This window comes from Equus caballus, chromosome 10, assembly GCF_041296265.1.
Source record: "Equus caballus isolate H_3958 breed thoroughbred chromosome 10, TB-T2T, whole genome shotgun sequence".
Classification (NCBI taxonomy): Eukaryota; Metazoa; Chordata; class Mammalia; order Perissodactyla; family Equidae; genus Equus; species Equus caballus.
Genome location: NC_091693.1, coordinates 66,511,528 through 66,531,340, shown reverse-complemented (window position 1 = coordinate 66,531,340; position 19,813 = coordinate 66,511,528). Strand labels below are relative to the sequence as shown.

The 19,813-nt window shown below is 45.5% G+C and overlaps 1 protein-coding gene across 5 annotated transcripts in view; it reads right to left on the bottom strand.

Moving 5' to 3' along the window:
• The window catches only part of LOC102147786 (uncharacterized), a 165,451-nt gene that overhangs the window by 8,369 nt on the left and 137,269 nt on the right, over nt 1-19,813 (bottom strand). For 4 of the 5 annotated variants that reach the window (XM_023650884.2, XM_023650885.2, XM_070225344.1 and 1 more), the window contains 7 exons: nt 13,123-13,232; nt 6,300-6,449; nt 5,404-5,457; nt 4,588-4,755; nt 2,571-2,723; nt 2,197-2,328; nt 1,408-1,560 (listed from right to left, as the gene is read on the bottom strand). In XM_023650884.2, coding sequence (XP_023506652.2) covers nt 1,408-1,560; nt 2,197-2,328; nt 2,571-2,723; nt 4,588-4,755; nt 5,404-5,457; nt 6,300-6,449; nt 13,123-13,232 — 920 coding nt within the window. Of the gene's footprint in view, nt 1-234; nt 505-1,407; nt 1,561-2,196; nt 2,329-2,570; nt 2,724-4,587; nt 4,756-5,403; nt 5,458-6,299; nt 6,450-13,122; nt 13,233-19,813 lie in introns of those variants that run through there. The other variant, XM_070225345.1, reaches the window with a different exon arrangement.

Genomic DNA, 19,813 nt, shown 5'->3' with positions numbered 1-19,813 from the left:
CGAGGAGTCTTCTCAGCACAAGGCAGGGAATGAGGGTTTGGCCCACACAACCGTCCCCTCCTTGGGGGCCCAGGTGCAGACCTGTGTGGTATTCCTGGGCTCAGGGTAATACAGCCCAGCTGTCCTGTCCTGTGCTAGCCAGCAGTAAGACCACCAGGATCTAGCTCAGCCTGGCATTTACGGCTCCAAGGAAAACCCAACAGACACACACCGAGAAAAGCCAGGGGAATGATATCAGGTCAAATGATTTGGTCTTTTAATAGAAAACTTGACGATAATGTGTATGTTAATTAGCTTATTAACCAAATAATCATATCCATCACAATCTATATTTGCATGATCATCGAGCCTTTATCATGAGATGGCAGCAGAAGGGTCACCTAGGGGGAGCCGCGGTGAGACAGCAGTGGGATGAGTGGGGATGAGTGTGGAAGACACGGTCCAATCCTGCCTCCGTTTTGACTTCCAAAATAGGTTTGGGGAAGCCAGATTCCAGATAGATGGCTAGAGAAGGAAAAGAGTAGTAATAATGTGTTTCTGTTCTGAAACTTTTCTCGTCGGTAGCCCCATAAGTACTAGATGGTCAATCCTTAGTTATAATATTAATAATAATGATTCATAATTGTATGGTGACTTTACAGTTTACAGAATTATACATCATAATTCACCTGGTACACCTTAATGGAGGAATTAGGGCCAAATAAATAAATTCTATTTCATGTTTGAAATATACCCAGCTTTCCCAGGCTGCTATTTAAACTCAGCTGTTCTCTCTCTAAACCTAGGGTCCCTCTGCTTCATTCATACTCAGAGGGTGGCACAGTTATTAAGAGCTTAGACTTGAAACACCTTTATTTTGGTGCCAGCCCCTGTTAAGCAGCAGCAACTTCTGAAAGTAAGACTTAGTATGGACCATCGGGAAAGGACGCAAGACTCTGCTTGGGGAATAATGCTGATGGCTGGGCCACACTCCACAGGTAGAGGGTTGCTGTGGATGGAAAGGGTGCTTGGGGCCTGAAAGGGCATTGTGTTAAAAGCAGAGACCCAGACCCCAGGATGCCGCCTGGGTAAAAAGAGCCTCAGAGAAACACGCACACACACACACACACACACACACACACACACACACACAGAAGAAGAGTCTCATGTATGAGTAATATTTCACCATCTTAGCCAAATATGAATAATAACAGAAGACTTTTGGCCACTGCCCTTGGTGTCTGGGCTGGAAAGGAGGGAGAAGAAAGGAAGCTGGGGTCCAGGCCATCTCTCTCTGGCAGTGCCGGCTGCTCAGCTTCACACTGCAGAGCTGCGACAGCCAGCACGGTGCCGCTTCTGGTTGCCACATCCAGCTTTGCAGAGCGTGTTCACAGAGAGAGCGGAAGAGAGGTGGTGGGGCTCAGATACCTGGTTATCCTGCTGCCTGCACATCCTCACGTTGTCAGCCTGAGCCCTGGCCAGGGCCTGTCTTAGAGCCAGTAACTCTTGACGAAATAAAACCGCTTCTTGTTCTGCCATTAGCTTGATGCTCAAGCACTCTGTTTTACTCTGCATAGCTTCCTGCGAACATTCCAAACACAGTAAGATGGGAAGTAAGTTTCCTTTTCATGGTTTTGGTTTCATAAGCAGTCTCTAAACCATCTCATCATCCGTCATCCTGTAGCACCTCTGGTAGAACGGAGAGCTCCTGCTGGTCACTGCCTCCGTGATTTCAGTTAAGAACAGAGTGACAGATGGGAGTAGACAAAGACTCTCAGAAACAGTAGAGAAAGTTTCCAAACCACTATTAATATGCACTTTGGTTCCAATTTGCCTTAAAGCTGATTTTCCACTTCTTATTTTGTTAGTACTTCATTTTCCTCAAATAATCATGTCTGCAACTCGAAGATCTACAGTATTTTGACTCAGCTGCCTCAAGCCCTTGGTAAAGTCTCTCCATCTTTTCTTTCCCTCTGCTAAACTCTCTGACCTGTTCTCTCCCTTGCTTCTTTGCCATTCGCTTCTGGCTCTTTCCTGTTTCTCCCGAGGCTCTGACATTACCAGTTTCAGGAAAACTCCCCTATTGTCAGATCCTTTAAGATGGTGGGTCTTGCCACCCTACACCAGCACAGCAGCTGCAGCCAAGGAGGCCAGTCTGCACCCCCACCTCCCCCCACCCCGTCCTGCTGGGCGGGGCCTCCCTCCCCCAGCGCTCACCTTCTCGGCCCTGCTCAGCTGGCCCTGGAAGCGAGCCTGCTGCACAGCCAGCCTCCACCGGCCCAGGCTCCTTGCTTTGCACACCAGGGCCGCCAGGCTGCAGTTATCCCGCTCCAAGGCCCACAGCTGCTCCTGCCAAGAAGGCTCATTTTCAGAAAAGGCCGTCCCCAACACTTTCCTCAGGAAGGGTACGAATCCCAACATCAGAGACATGCCTTCCAGGAGACCACACTGGGCAGTCAGCCCCCGTGCCCTTTTTAGATGCCTGATGCAGTGCTTTCTCAGGGAAAGCAGACTGGAATGCAAAGAGTGAGCGGTGGGCTCAGATGCTAAGATATTATGCTGATATCCCCTTGCTAAAGGAAATGACTTACTTTGGCTGGGTGTTCTTTCATTTCTTTGTCAGGCCTGGCGGAACCCCATTTTTTCTTTAGGCTTTTCAGATTGTTGATCCCTTCTGTTCTGACTTCATCAATGAGCTCACACACTTTTTGGATCAAATTAAGCTGATTCTCATCCAGCTTCTCCTGCAAATTGCAGACTCAAGTTCAGGAAGGGTAGCTGAGGAAGAGTCTTTTCACCTTCTACAGCCTCACTTTCGGAAATGGTTTCACCTTAAAAAGTCATCCACCCGGATGCTTACTGGTTCCATCAGGTAATAACTGGTACTCTCACTGGCAGTCCCTTCAGCGTTGTCACCAATCCACAGGGCTTCGTCCTGCGGACGCCTGCACATCTTAGAGCCCGCCTACGGTGTCAGGCACCAAAGCGAGTTGAACGGGTAGAGTGTGAGGTCACAGGTGGAAAACTGAATCCCTCCCCCTCCACCAAAGGGTTGTTGGGAATTTGAACCTAGAGATTTTTGCCATCAGGTTGACTCAACAGAATCTGATCAGCTAAAACACTGTAGATAAGCCACTAAGGAGGAACTCCATTAAAAATACATGAAGCAGAGGAAGGAATCAGGCTGGCTGGTTCCTATTTGGGCTCCAGCAGAAATCTCAGTATGAAACAGCCTGTTCTAATGGTTTATGGTGAAATGGCTTGATGGTTGGTAAGTACAACTGGAGACCCAGCATCCTCGGGTGAGGGGTGAGAGTGGGGCATCCTCTCACCTCTGAACCACTTCCCTGGAGAGGAAGGCAGGAGGACAGTGCCCGGCTGGGGAGCCATGGCAGGAAGTTTGGCTCCTGGCCACCCAGCAAAAGCTTCACCACCTTCTGGGGACCCTGGGGTGGAACAGGGATTCCCTACTGTCGGGGCTTGTGGACGTAGGTTAGCCTGAGAGAATCTCCGTTTTGTTTAGGAATCTGACAGAAGCTAAAAAGAACTTTAAGAAATTTTTCAACAATTTTATACCCCAAAGATGGCTTAGCAAATTCCAGACTTCACTGTCTGCTCGCCCCTCCCCCGCAGCACCAGGCCCAGTGCATTTTGGTTCTGATCCTTTAACACTTGTGTACACTTGTATTTTGTGGATCCTTCACAAATAAGAAGGAATCTCCCATCCTCTCTGGAATGACCAGGCCAAGGCAGAGCAGTGGTGGAAGTTCCTTTCACCGTCACAACTTCAGGGACCACCTTGGAATCCCCCCAGGAGAGAGAGTGAGGTAGGGACCCAAATAGGGCTGGCTCTGGGGAACACCCAATAGCAGGGAAGGGGGCGGGTTTGGGGGAAGCTGTGGACTTGGGAGGTGGTAGGTTTGTACTGAAATTCACAGTCCTGTGGCAGCTGGACCAGGCTCCGTGATGGCCCATTTTAGGCACGGGACCTCCATCTTACAGCCATCATAAGAAAGTGACAGGCTTCCCCAGTACTGTGGGCACGTGGCCACCCCATCACTCCCCTTCTGGATTGGCCTTCCTGACAGGTCAGCAGCTCCCTGACACCAATTGTGAGAGGAAGGCTGGCATTGTGCATTTTGAGGGTTGGAGGAATCTCTGAAAGCTGATTCGAATCCTAAATCTGCCCAGTGAAGTTTCAGGAGGTGCCTGTTGATGGGTCTGGCCTGGCCCAGGGTGCTGTGTTCTCCTGTTTGGATGGTCACACTCAGGAGACAAAACAGTGCCATAAACTATTGGGGTCTTGAGAAGAAGAAGCCCCCTTCCCTCAACAGCAATCAGATGGCAACAATGGCAACCAGCGGTAGAGTGAGGAAAATAGCAATACTTAAATTGTCTTAAATTCAGTGTCAATCATGGTAAAATAATGACCACCCATTGCTGACTCATTCTCTGCAGCAGAAGCTTAGAGCTGGAGAATCCCTGGGCCCAGCAATCTCATTGCCACAAAGCCCATTCTGTCATCAGTCCCTCTGTGTGCAGTGCTGCGGGGTCAGTCACAGCCAGCTCCCCACAGGACTGCCCAGATGTCCGACACGGGTCACTTACTTTGATATGTAAACACGTCACAAACAAAGCTTGGACTAAGGCTTCGTACTCTTCTTGGACCTCTTTTCTAATCTGCTTTTTGAGATTCAGATTCTCTTCTTCCAAATCCGTGAGTCGGGCTCTCAGAGCAGTGATTTCCATGATCATATCATGACTGAGCTCGGCAACCTAGCAGCAGAAACATTTTTTTTTTTAATGGAAAATAATTCAGCAATTTCAAACTGCCACTACAGAACAGTTCTTTGTGTGTCAGTGTTGAATTTGCACTCATCCTTTGAATCTAATGAAGGAGGTGAATATCCCGTTGTGCAAATGCAGGTGGAAGGATCTAAGGTCAGCTTAAGCGTCCCAGAACAGTTCCAGACACATAGTAGGTGCTCAATAAATGGTGGCTGAATGAATGACCCCGGAAGAGACACTATGTGAGCACAATTCATTTAGAGAAAATACTTCAACTGTCTTGGCCTCCATTTCCAAACTGGCCTTCTCTTGATACCTCAGCCTAAATATCTTTGGAATGCACTTTAACTGGCCTCAAAGGAAAATAAACCACAAAAATAACAACAAAAAGAAAAAACAAAGCAATAAAAAATAACAAAAACCACCAAAAAACTAAAAAAAAAATGCCCTCATTGCTTAAAAAATGAAAGCACACTCCTTGGGTGTTTCTTCAGTGGGCCTTCACTGGCAGGACTTCTACAGGCCACTCCTGATGGTGAACAAGAAAATGACACTAGGAGTCCCGTGTCTGGCTCCCGCTGAGAGCGTGAACTTGAGAAATGGAGAAGAGAACCTTTTTAGTAACAGCTGACCTACCTGACCAGCATTGTCTTCACGTGGACTCTGACCTTCTCGTAAAACATCTAATTCCTGGAGAGGAGAAAGCAGTGCAAAGCAAACTCAAACATTCATTCTTCCAACCATGCCTCAATTCAGTACAACATGCTCCAGACACCTCCTATTTGTGGAGCTTCATTTTGAGATCCTCGGGCTCCACCTGGAGCCAGGACTGTGCTTGTTGCCCCATTGGCTGCCCGACACAGCATCAAAAGACAGCACCAACTTCCGGGCACTCACACGGATGCAGAGTACTCGGCTATGGGTTTAAGCCAAATTGAGGGTGAAGTCAAAACTCACTATTTGATATTTTAATGCTTCATTTGATTTTTTTCAGACTTTTACACTTTTCTTAGGTACAAACTAAAATTACACTGAACCTCTGATTCAATCCGTTTCAAAACAGTGTGCAATCGAGGACAGGAGAAGTGACTCTTGGAGCCCACCGGTGGGACCTCATTTTATGGAAGTCTCATCAGGGAGACCCATGATGTGCATCCTGACAACAGAGTTTACTCAAGGATCCTGGCTTCTTTGCTAGACCAGCTGCCTTGTGTTTGCTGAGGGTGGGAAGGTCAGCTGTGCATCTTCCCCAGGGGGCCAGCTCCTTTGTTGCTCACCTCTTATATTCCCTACTAGACGTCTCCAAAGCGCACAACCCAGTGTTGCTGAGGCCATCACGTTTGCAGCTGAGAATACCAGAACCCAAGAAAATGAGCCAAAGAGAAGAAAAATTGGGGGAGTACCATTCACTCTCAATTCTTGCATAAGAACACCTGCCCCCACCCTCTGTTTTACTTTCCTCTTTAAAGTGACTCCTGAGGGTCCCTGCCCACACCTTCCCCATCACAGCTCTTGTCTCTCCAGGAACATACTTGCTCCTTCCGGCAGAGCTTCTGCCTAGCATGCTCCAACACATGTTCGTAACACATGGAATAGCTCTCAAAGTTGCTGCGTTCTCTTGCCATCACATCACAACCCAGGGAAAGGAGGCAGGCCTCAAGGTGTTCTTTCCTGAAAGTGATCTGAAAAGGAAGGGGCATCATTCACAGCAGCTCCAGCAGGGCAGGCTCACCATACCAGGGCTCACAGCTCACACACCCACTTCCATTTCTCCTCCGTAGAAAAACATTGGCTCTAGCCTTGCAAGCTTTTCTCTTTCAGGTCTGCTGTTAACATCTGCAGGGCCAGGAACAAGAGTACAAATGGAGGCCCACATACCACATATCTAAGTATCCTAAATATTTAAAGGTTATAAATCAAACTAACAAACCATTAAAATGAAAATATTTAATTCTCTTACTTTGAAAAATAGACTTTCAAAATGACTTGGAAGGCCAGGTTTAAATTGATCATTCTTGGACCACTCTGAGTTCTGCCGTGAGGTGTGGTGACTTGGGGAGAGCTGGTCTCCAACCCACATTTACAACATGACTCCTATCTCTTCCCACTTCTGGCCTCACATCCTATTGGGGAGGGCCCTCACATGCATGTGAGCCGATACCCCAACCGTTCACACCCCTACATAGCTGCCCTTGCCCACACCTCAGGCCAGGGTGCGCACACTGGCGGTGAGGTCCACTCTCCCTCTGGGGAGGGTGATCTGGGGAAGAAGCCCTGGACTTAGGGAATTCTAGGGTCCCAGGTACCTGGAGCATGGTCTAGAAGGAAGCCCAGGCATCTGAGTGGGTATGTTCCCTTGGTCATGGGGATTTCTCACCCAGTGGGGAAGGGTCAGGTGGGAAGAGAGCCAGAGGGGCCCTCCAAAGTATGGGGCATTGGGCAGGGGCCCCTCTTGCTCTGGTCAAAGGGCCATAGTGCTCATTCTCTGGGCAGTACCATTCCCTCCATTTCTCCAGGAGACTGGGTACCCTTTTTGAAGAGATGGCCATTAGGGAACAGAGGAAAAGTCCACCCCTCCAAGGTAGGCTCAGATTTAGGCTCTGGAGAGAAATGGGAGCCAGTATGTGGAAGGTAGAACAGATCTACCTGACTAGGACCTGCAGGTTCATGGGAGTGCTCGTGTGAGTCTCTGTGTGTCTGTATCAGTGAGTGTGTCTGTGTACACTTGTGGATATATCTGTGTGTTTGGTGTCTGCACCCATTAGTGTATATATGTCTGTGTGTCTGTATCTCTCTGTGTACCTGTCTATCTGTGAGCATCTGTATATGTCTCTATCTGTCTGTGTGTGTCCTCTACGTGTATCAGTGAGTGTGTCTGTGTGTGTATCTGGGAGTCTTAGGGGACCCACTCCAAGATTCAGCCTGTATGCTTCCATAAGCTTTATCAGTGACACTTCGAGGGTCAGGCGGGCTCCAGGCTCACCAGCAGTCTGCTGCAGAAGCTAGGCTGTCTTCCCATCATGGGGTGGTTCCCCTGGCTCTGATTCCATTGTCAGGGCTCAGGAGACTGGTCCTTTCACTGCAACCTCGGTGCCCCCACTGACCTCCAGTGAAAGCCCAGAGAGGCTTTGCCAAGGCAAGTTATTGAGGCAAACTAGCAGAGACGGCACACAGTGATAAAACCCAGTACTGACGGAATGAGGAGAGTGGCCAGTCACCACTGCTGACGGGAGTGGAAATCAGTGCAGAATTTCGGAGGGCAGACTAGCAGTATCTGTGAAAAGATTTAAAAATATTCACGCCCTTTGACACAGTGACTCCTCTTCTAGGAATTTATCTTTAGGAAATAATAAAAGTTATACACGAAACTATATGTCAACAGATGGTCTTTATAGCAGTGTTTCCAACAGAAAATAAATTTGGAAACAATCTAGAGTGTCTAATAATGGAAAGCAGGTTGAATCCATCTCATGCATCTAGACTATGAAATACTAAGCAGCCATCAAAAATTATGTTGTGGACATATGTTGATTGACAAGGAAACAAGTTTATAATATATAGTCAAGTGAAAAAAGTACACTATAACAAAAGGGCACATAGAATAACCTTATTTTGTTTAAAAAAGTTCATGAATAAAAGAAAGTCATAATGTTTGGAAGGAAATATGCCAAAATAACAATAGTGGTTATCGATGAGGGTAAGATTGTGAGTTTATTTTCTAACACATCAGATTTCTATTTTCTAATATAATTATAAAATGTACCCATAATTAAAATAAATATATATACAAATGTACATATAAATAAAATGTATATACTAATTAAAAGATAGTAAATCTTTTGTAAAGGTCATCAACCACAGCGCTTGGCAGGAGGCATTCAAGATATGCAGAATGGAAACAGTAGGTGAAAACCTCTGCTCAGGGGGATGTCATGAGCAGGAGCAGGGAAGGCAGAGGAAGGCGCTCCCGCTCCTGCACTCACCCTCTGGCCCTGAGGGCAATCCATCCTGCTCCTGGGGAGTGAGCAGCACAGCCAGAATTAGCTGCTGACACCTAGGCAAAGGGAACCAAGATTCATCCCCTGCACCTTGACTTCTTTACAGTGAAAAGGCCAAGGCTAGTGAATTTAGTAATGACAAAGGAAACATTCCCAGACTGAATATGATGAAAGCCTGAAGTCGTGAGAAGTCATGAGACCACATTCGAGGCCAGCAAGATGTGGCCGGTGACCTCACCCGGGGGTGCTGGGCCCAGTGCTTGGAATCAGCCACAGTGACTCACCCCTCACTGTCCTAGACAGCAGTGCCCAGCCCTGAGTGTGCTAACAGAGCCTCCAACAGCTCTTCAGCAGGGCCGACACTTCCCAGATTAATGCCACCATGGCCACTACACATACAGGGTCCCAAACAAACAGAAATGCAGACTTGAACCCCAGCGGCCCTCTGCCATCCGCTCTTAGCCAGCCTGATATTTTCCCCAGCAAGGATGAGGGACTCTTGGGTGAGTCTGTGTTACACCAAAGAGGCGGGAATGGCCAGGACTCCCCGTGACCGTCTCCAGAGGCCAGAGAAGTTGTGTTACTGCTTTCCCTCAGCGGCTCTGCTAAGGCCTCAGGAAGATGGGCTGAAAGATGAGCTGAGGAGGATGGCACATAGCAGGTGAGTGTGACGGCAGGGAGAGGGGTAAGGGTCCAGCCAGGGCACCTGCAGTGGGCACATGGAATGGGGAGCACATCTGAGGTGGGGCACAATAGCTGTGACTGCCAGGTGACGGAGAGGTGCAGGGAGACTCCCGTGCTCCCAGCAGTCTCTCTGGTGAACTTTGTTCCTGCGGACTGTGTACTCGGCCTTCCAGTAGCAGCATCTGGAGCCACCTGAGCAGCACCTGTTGTGGGACTACAGCCTATGTGGCTTCCGCTGGCAAATCCTTCTCTAAGCTCTCAGAGCAATTTGTTTCTTAAAAGATGTTCTGCAACCCATGCTGCCTTTCTAGGTCACTAAATGTCAGCTCTGCGTCAAAATGCAGCATGAAGGAGCTTCATCTTCTTCCCAGGTAGGCCCCTGGGTTCCATGAGAACCACAGAGCGAAGACCGCTGGCCCAGTGCCCCGCAGTGGGCTGATTCCCTCACCAACACTTAAACCTGAACCATGATGGATGGCGCTGGCTGAAAGAGCACCAGATTGCCCCATGGATTCTTCTGGAGAGCCAGCCTGGGCGCAAGCACGGCAGGTGCCAGGCCTTATTATGGCAAAAGTCTAACTCTGCTGGGAGCAAATTGTGCTTCTATGGTTTGCTTCGTCTCCGAGTCCCTCATAACGATTCGTTCACCATCAGGCACACACCAAATGTTTTGATGATGTTTCTAAAGCCCACCTCTGCTGATAAAATGCTTCAGTGACTTCCCACTGACTCTGGGATGAAATCCAAGCTCCTCAGGATCACACGAGGCTACTCAGCATCTGGCCCTGCCCACCTTTCTAGTGTCCTCCTCTGAACTCTGCTATACTTCCTTCCTAGATTGCTCTGCCTTCCCTCCCTGGCCCCTCTGCATCTGGACAACTCCTACTTGTGCTTCAAGATCTGGCCCAAACACCATCTCCTCTAGGAAGTCCTCCTTGACTACTTCTTCTCTCACCCCCTAGCTGGGTTGTGTCCCCCTTCTCTGATCTCACATAGCACCCTGTGTGTGTTTCTATCAAAGTACTTAATATGAAGTGCCTTTTCCTGACATTGCTGGCTCACCTATTTCTATAAGCTCTCTGATGGCAAGGACTGTACCTTTTGCCTTTATTTCTCTAATAATAGGCAATAGGAGATCTACAAATGTTTCCCAAATGAGTGAACGATTCTTGGTATATGAATGGAAATAGTTCTAGAATCCACAAAATAGACTATTATTGTTCCAATTTGCCAGAAATCTCAGCCTCTAACTTCAGGCCATTGTGTTTGGTATAAAATCTGGGCAAGATGTTAGAACCGATTGTGAAAATCTGGTTTTCTAGAATTTGGCGCAGGAAACAAAGGTCACTAGAAGCCAACATGGGTTCAAGAAAAGTCAGGTCAGGTTACCTGTCTTCCTCAGGAAATACAGCAGAGCTAGCGTGTCTGGATTTCAGCAGGACATCTGAGAAGGTTTCTCATGAGGTTCTTGTGGGCAAATGGAGAACACAGGCTGGATGACAGTACAAGTAGATGGGCATCTGGCCACTGAAAGACTGTGCCCAAAAAACCTGGTCAGCCTGGAGGGGACCCAGCGTGGGTGGCACAGGGCTTGGGGCCTGTCCTGCGCCCGTCTGCAGGAAGGGTAACGATTTGTAATCCACCACCTGGAGGGGCACCTGTTTGGGTTTGTTCATTGAGATTTTATGGAGGCTTCACACATGCTCAAGGGCGTTCCTTGAGCTTCTCTGACTGACCTGCCCTCAGCTTCGAAAGGCCTGTTGTGAGGGGTCAGAACCGCGATCTGTGGCATCCCAAGGGCAGAACTAGGATCCGTGGTGGAGATGGTGGGGAGGCCAAATCCAGCTCAGTAAGAGCTGCCTGAAACAAGAGCTGCCAGGAAGGGGGTGTGGGGTGGAAGAGAGTGAGTTCCCTATCACTGCGGATGATCAAGAAGAGGCTAGAAGCCACCAGGCACAGACTTTGGAAGGACCTAACATGCCATGGTCTTCTTATTCCAAGACGCCGGGTGGCTGATGTCAATCTCTGCAGTGTGCCCCGAGTGCCAGTTGTACCGGATATGGATTTGCCCTGTCGACTAATGCTCACATTTCTTTCCTAGAAGTTCCTGCCTTCACTGTTGGGGTGAAGTATATAGACAGGGGATGAGCAGATCTTGAGCCACAAACTTTTTGTTTTTATTGTGGTAAAACATACATAACCTAAAATTTGCCATTTTGGCCATTTTTTAAGTGTATAGCTCAGTGGCCTTAAGTACATTCACACTGTCGTGCGATGCATGTCTAGAACTCTTTCCATCTTGCACAACTGAAACTCTATCCATTAAAAACTAACTCCCCATTCTCGCTCTCCTTAGCCCCTAACAACCAGCATTCTACTTCCCGTCCCCATGAATGTGACTACTCTAGGGACCTCATCTGAGTAGAACCATGCAGCACTTGTCCTTTTGTGACTGGCTTATTTTGCTTAGCATAATGTCTTTGAGGTTCACCCATGAGGAAGCACATGTCAAGAAGCACAAAGCACATTGCTTCTTTTTTAAGGCAAGCCACAAAATTTTTTGATTCAAACATTTTTTGGAGCATGCCCCACCCTAATTCCCTCTGTACCTCTGATTGAGAACCTCTGAACTGCAGGGACCCAAAAGGAACCACTCCCCACCCCCCATCAGAATGCAGAGTACCACATTTGGGTATAATTAAAAGCTTAAGCAAATACGTGTCAATCATCAAGTCCCGAGGAAAAATTTACCCCCAGCCAAGCTTGTGAATTCTCTACCTCATAATCAAGAACTGAAGTGTTTATGAGAAATATCAGAAGAGCTGAGAAAAATGTAAATGTGGAGAAAACATTGTTTTAAAAAATTGAGCACATTTTGCTAAGTCAGGTTTTTAAAAAATGGTTGAATTTCAAAGGAAGCTGGATTCATATCTACCTAATGCACTTATGCTTAATTTGTCAATGATCCTAAAACCTCTGTTATGGCCAAATGTCCAATACACTCTCTTACCCTGCCTTTTCAGTGGATTCCTTTGATTTAGAAACCCACTTCTGGTCAAGAGTAAACAGTTCAAAACTCCAAGGACTGTGTGTATTTGTGCTGTATGTATCAAATATATATTATTGTCACATATAGTATATAGAGTTATTATGGATTCAAATATGTATACACACTAAACAATTGTTGGTACTGCTTTCCTTTGTGGAGAAGAAAGGGGATGGTGAAGTGGAGGAGGGGTGAAAATGTTGCTTTTCTGAGCTGTTAGGGTTTTTTTCATATTGTACATTTTAAAAATGTTTTCTAAATATTGGTATTATAGGCTATTTCGGTTTCTCTGTTTTAAATTTTCTATACTAAAAAAATCAACAACAGGAAATGTTGCTAAAAATAACTCATTCATAAACAAACTCCAAGGTTACTTTAAAAAATTGGCCAGATCCGAAATTAGAAAATGCGTATTCTAATTACTCTCCCATCTTTGTTAGAAATCAGTGTTTTTCCAGAATTACAATGGTAACAAATGAATACACTTTGAGTCAGCCTCAGTATTCATATCTTCATTCTAAAGCAGTCAGGGAAGTGTTAGATGTGTTAAGGGGAGAGTCTTCCTTGTTTGGGTTTATGTTAAAAAAAAATAACCACGCTCCAGAATGACTAATTTTAAATACGTACCTCTAGTCCACCATCCTGGTGATTCTCCATTAGTCTCTGTATAAATTTTTCAACTATTTGTGGTCTGATAACTGAAAAGTTTTCTTTCATGACTTGGTGTTTCCAAAGGTCTAGGGGGAGAAACATACCAACACTAGTATCATGAAACATTAGAAATGGCTACTCTCTGAGACATAGTGCTGGACACAGCAAGCGTCATTTCCAAACACACAAAAACTAATGGGTGAGGCAGGGGAGTGGAGGAGGAGGGGGAGGACACAGGACCCTCCAGAACATGGAAACGAGAAGGTCTCTAACAATATTCCTAATGAAAAGATTTGGAAAAGCGCCTCTGAAGTCCTGTGAACAATATTCTGTCACCATAACTAAAATCCCGAGTCAAATCTTATTATTGACCCTACGTGGCATCTATTTTCATCAAGTCCCTATAGGTATCTGAACAATTATTTTGGCCTAACACAACTATCAGAAATAAATGAAGAACTGTTATATTTATCTGTTTGAGTACATCCTATTGTTACAAGGCAAAATTACTTTGAATATAGAGTTAATAAAAAAAAGAGGAGGAAATCCAAAAGAGAGAAGAAAGAGTCACAGATGAGACATGTTGAGAACTGCTGGCCTACAAACTTGAGCTTCTGGATGAAAGCAGCAGTAGGACTGACACATATGAGACGAGGCATATATAGTTATTCAGAATAGTATTGCTTAGGACAGCAAAAGCTTGGTAATAACACATCAACTGGTATTCTAGTGGAATATTACGTAGCTGTGAAAAAAGAGAGGAACTTCTCCATGTACTGATACGAAAAGAACCATAGATTGTTAAGTGAAAAATGCACAGTGCAGAACAGTGGATGTAAAATGCTATCTTTTATAAGAAAGATATGATAAATATAATAAAGGGGGAGGATATCCCTTTAAGCCTATTCAAGGTCATTTCTCCAAAAGTTTGGGATTCTCCAGTATCATCCCTTCTCCCCTGTCCTGGATCATTCACAATAGCACACATTATTTTTCCCATCTCGTAAAAATCTTTCTCTTGACCCCACTTCCCCTGTCAGCAATCACCTCATTTCTTTGCTCCCTTTTTAGCAAAACTCTCAGAAAGAGATGCCTACACTTACTGTCTGCCACTTCCCTCAAAATCCTTCTTGAACCCATTCACCCAGCTGTCACCTCCACCATTCCAGTTAAACCAATTTTGTCATTAACACCAGTGACCTCAACACTGCCAAAGCCAGTGGTTTTACTTGACTATCACCACATTTCACACAATTTCTCACTTCCTCCTGTTTGAGAAACTTCCGTCACTAGACATTGGGACGCCACTCTGTCCTAGTTTCCCCTCACTGTTCCTTCTAGGACGGTTTTGTTGGTTCTCCTTTTCCCCTCCCCAGCCCTAGCTCTTAAAATGAGGGTGTCTTGGGACTCAGCCCTTGGTCCACCTCCCTTTTTCTATCTACACACTCCCTTGGCTATTTCATCTAGTCTCATGGCTAAGTACCATCCGTACACTGACAACCCTCAAATTTAGATCTTATTCCCACTTGGCATCTCTTCTTGGATGTCTAAAAGGCATTTCAAACTACACTTGCACATAATTAAATTCCTGATCTTCCCCCCCTAACTTGCCATCTCAGCTGATGGCAATTCTATATTTTCCCAATTGTTCCGATCAAAAATCTTGGAGTTATCATGGACTCTCCTCTTTTCCCCCACACCCAATCCCCAATCCACTAATAACTATTTCAAAAATATGCCCAGAATCTGACCACTTATTTGCACTGCCCCCAACCTTGTTTGACCCACCGTCTCCTCTTGCTTGGATTACTGCAATCGCCTCCAAACCAGCCTTCCCCTCCTTCCCCCGTTTCTCCCTTCACAGTCCATTCTAAACACAGCAGCCAGGGAGATTCCACTAAAATGTAGGTCAGCTCATGTCACTCACAGTCTGGGACACGCTCCCCATTGCATCCAGGGCAAACACTGCAGTCCTCACAAGGTCCTGCACCGTCTGGCCTCCCCTCCCTCTTCCTCTCTGACTTCCCTCACCCTCTCCACTCCGGCCACACTTGGGTCTTTGCTGTTCCGTAAACACGATAGGCCTGCTCTGCTTAGGGCCTTTGTGCGGGCTATTCTCCTGTCTGAAATGCTCTTCCCCCATCTTCAAACTTTGCCCAAAACGTCGCTTTCCCAGTGAAGTCCATCCTGACCACCCAGTTGAAACTGCAATGTGCCCCCTTCACACCTCCACACCACCGTCCTCCTTACTCCATTACTTTCTTATTTTTTATGTTTATTGATTATTGTCTGCCTACCCTCTTGTAGATGATAAATTCCATGAGAGTAAGGATTTTTGCTCCTTGACAGTAAGACTGTATCCCCAGTGCCTATAATACAGTTGCTCAGAACACACTAGGTGCTCAGAGAGTAGGTACCAACTGAAAGAATGAATTAGTATTTGCATAAAGAAGTACTAAAGGGGTATATAAAAAAACTAATGAAAGCAGCTACATGGGTGTGTCAGAAGGGGGTCAATGGTGGCAGCAAGACTTCTAAACAGGGCTGGCCCCATGGCCGAGTGGTTAAGTTCATGTGCTCCCCTTCGGTGCCCCAGGTTTCACCGGTTTGGATCCTAGGCGAGGACCCAGCACCGCTCATCATGCCATGCTGAGGCAGCATCCCACATAGCAGAACTAGCAGGACTCACAACTAGAATATACAACTATGTACTGGAGGGCTTGGGGGAGAAGAAGAAGAAGAAAAAAGAAAAGATTGGCAACAGATGTTAGCTCAGGGCCAATCTTAGGAAAAAAAAGACTTCTAAACATATTTTTTTACATTTTTATATCATTTTGAGTTTTGAACCAGGTGAATGTATTATCTGTTGAAAAATAAAATCAAATTTTAAATAATATCACAGTGCTGTAACAATGGAAGTACGTCAACACTCCTCAACTTCCACGTGGAAGGATGAAAGCACACGTGTACGTTAGTTAATTATGTTGGGTAGGACCTACTTCCTTGTGCGTGGCCCCAGGGGGGACCTGACACAGAGACCTGCAGAGTCAGAGGTGGGAGCCAAGCCCCGCCCACTCCTGTCTCTGTTGTGGGAGGGCTGGCCATCAGCAAGCAGCCACAGGGCCACTCCCTGCCCCCAGCTGTTTCTAATTTCAGATGAGCTTTCCTACTCATACTTTTATGCTTCTGACAGGAGACTCAGTGCACACAGAGAAAGCACCAGCCCAATCCTCCCTCCCAGGGATGCGGATATGACAGAGCAGGAGCCACTGGTATTTGCACTTGTTACGTTATTTATTGAGGGGGGTCCTGTTTTTGACAATGGGATTCTACATTTCTTCTACAATTGGCTACCCTCCATCATAAACGTGTCAATCTAATCCTGCTTCTCCTTTAGGGAAATAAAGGCAAGTAGACTCATCACTGCTGTCCTAGCTCAGTTGAAGTGGGAAATTCAAAAGAGTTAATGTGCCTAGAAGTTCACACTTCTTAAGAAATTTAAGACTTTTATAAATCTAAGCTTTGACAAGACAGAGCTGATATATATTTCCGAAATTTTTGGATCAGAAATTAGATACTTTTTCCACGTAATTTTGTAGCAGGCTCACATATAAACCTTGCAAGGAGCCACATCTGTCACACGCTTCTGGTTTGGGGATCATCACCTGGCAAATGCCCACAGATCTGGTTTGGGGTTTAGCTCTGGGCTCAGCTGAAGGGGGATTCTTTTACCAGCGTGCTGGGAACATTTCCCAGCACACTTCTTCTTCATGAGTTCAAGTTCAGACATGCATCTGCACCTGCAGGCAGGAGTCAGGGGAAGCCAGGGAGAGTAGAATTCATCCAAGGGAAGAAATTCCTGGCCAAGTGGAGTTGGCAGTCTCCAAACGCGTCTCATTTCCGGGGTGTGTGTGGTCATTGTTTCTATAAGATGAAGCCATTTTTGACAGCAGCATGGAGGTGGGAGGGAGACAGCACACTGGGGGTTAAATTAGGATTTTGTTCTTCCCTCTCACTCTGTTCCCAAGTCCTGTGACTGGAAAAAACTTTGACTTCCTGGTGGCCAAAGCACTTCTCTCTCCCTCTCTGAAACTGGCCCCCCACCCCATCCCATGCAGTCCCCTCCCTCTAGGATGGGTATCTTGGTTCGGTACCATTTTATTTCTCTGACACAACAATTAGCCCTCTGTGCCTGAGTGGCCCCTGGGTCCTAAGCCAAGGAAGAACTGAAACTTGAAGGAACACACCTGCCAATCAAGGTTGTTCTCCCAACCAGCCAGGGGGCCCCCAAAAGGTGAGTAGGTTGAATACCTTACTTCTTCAAGCATATGTACATATTTTGTACTCCTGTGTTTCTTAAACTGCTCCCCAGAACACTAGTTTCTTGAATTGATGATAGATGTTCCCAGGGGAGAAAAGGGTTCTGTGGTCAAATAAATTTAAAGAATATTTCATATTCTGTCTCTCTCCTGGAGATTTCCAATACAGTAGGATAGTAAAGGCTCTGAGAAGGTCTGGAGTAAAGGAACCTTTTTAACATTATTCACCCCAAGTTTCCCAAACTTATTTCAATAAACAGACAAACAAAACCCTTCTCGTCCAACCCTTACAAAACACAGTAGCAATCCTCCTACCCAATGCAGTCAAGACTAACAGTTGTTTGGTTAATCAAAAGTCTGTTAAACCAGAGAATGCTTAAAAAAGGATATGCACTATCTTAAACATTTTATTTAACCTAAAAAATGCACAAGTATAGAAACATTTGCCAATCTTCTGACATAGACCCTGGGCCTTTTCTTTGTATGTACCCACTTAATGGAGTTCCGTACCTTTTTCTTCTACAAACCATAATACCTAGAGCATGGTCTACAATTTCTAGTATGTGTGTGCTTTTGGTTTCATTGGGTTTTTTTTCATAGAGAGAACACTTAAAAGACATGAAACAATCCAAATGCAGCATTTTTTGTTCTCTTTTTTAGAGCAGTTTTAGGTTCACAGAAAAATTGAGCAGACGGTACAGAGAGTTCCTATATATCCTCTGCCTCCCCACCCCCAACACACAGCCTCCCCCACTATCAACATCCCACCCCAGTGTAGAGCATCTGTTACAACTGACGAACCTACGCTGACACGTCATATAATCCGAAGTCCGTAGTTTACATTATAGTTCACTCTTGCTGAAACTACGGGTTTGACAAATATATAATGTCATGTGTCACACAGCATCTCATAGAGACTAGCTTCACTGCCCCAAATGTCCTCTGTGCTCTGCCTATTCATCCTTCTTTCCTCTCTAAACCCCTGGCAACCACTGAGGTTTCTTTTTTTGTTTGGAAAATGGGGGAAATTTTTTTAAATCATTTTATTTTATTTTTTTTTATTGCAGTAACATTGGTTTATAACATTATATAACTTTCAGGTGTACAGTGTAATATATTTTGAATTCTGTGCAGATTACATCATGTTCACCACCCAAAGTCTAATTACAATCCATCACCACACACGTGTGCCTAATCACCCCTTTCCCCCTCCTCCCTCCCCCCTTCCCCGCTGGTAACCACCCATCCAAACTCTGTTGCTGTAAGTTTGTTTGTCGTTGTTATCTTCTACTTATGAATGAGATCATACGGTATTTGACTTTTGCCCTCTGACTTAATTCACTTAGCATAACTCCCTCAAGGTGCATTCATGTTGTCGCAAATGGCCAGATTTCATCATCTCTTATGGCTGAGTAGTATTCCATTGTGTATATATACCACATCTTCTTTATCCATTTGTCCCTTGATTGGCACCTAGGTTGCTTCCAAATCTTGGTTATTGTGAATAGTGCTACGATGAACATAGGGGTGCGTGTGCCTTTATGCATTTGTGTTTTCATGTTCTTTGGATAAGTACCCAGCAGTGGAATAGCTGTATCATATGGTAGATCTATTGTTAATTTTCTGAGGAATCTCCATACTGTTTTCCATAGTGGCTGCATCAGTTTGCACTCCCACCAGCAGTGTACGAGGGTACCCTTCTCTCCACATCTTCTCCAACACTTATTGTTTCCTGTCTTGTTAATTATAGCCATTCTGATGGGAGTGAGGTGATATCTCATTGTAGTTTTGATTTGCATTTCCCTGATAGTTAATGATGTTGAACATCTTTTCATATGCCTGTTGACCATCTGTATATCTTTGGAGAAATCTCTGTTCAGATCTTTTGCCCATTTTTTTAATTGGGTTGTTAGTTTTTTGTTCTTGAGCTGTATGAGTTCTCTGTATATTTTGGATATTAACCCCTTATCTGTTATATGGTTTGCAAATATCTTCTCCCAATTATTGGGTTGTCTTCTCATTTTGTTGATGGTTTCCTTTGCTGTGCAGAAACTTTTTAGTTTGATGTAGTCCCATTTGTTTATTTTTTCTATTGTTTCCCTTGCCCCGTCAGACATGGTATTTGAAAAAATGCTGCTAAGACTGATGTTGAAGAGCATATTGACTATGTTTTCTTCTAGAAGTTTAATGGTTTCAGATCTTACATTCAAGTCTTTAATCTATTTTGAGTTGATTTTTGTGTATGGTGTAAGATAATGGTCTACTTTTATTCTTTTGCATGTAGCTGTCCAGTTTTCCCAGCACCATTTATTGAAGAGACTTTCCTTTCTCCATTGTATGTTCTTGGC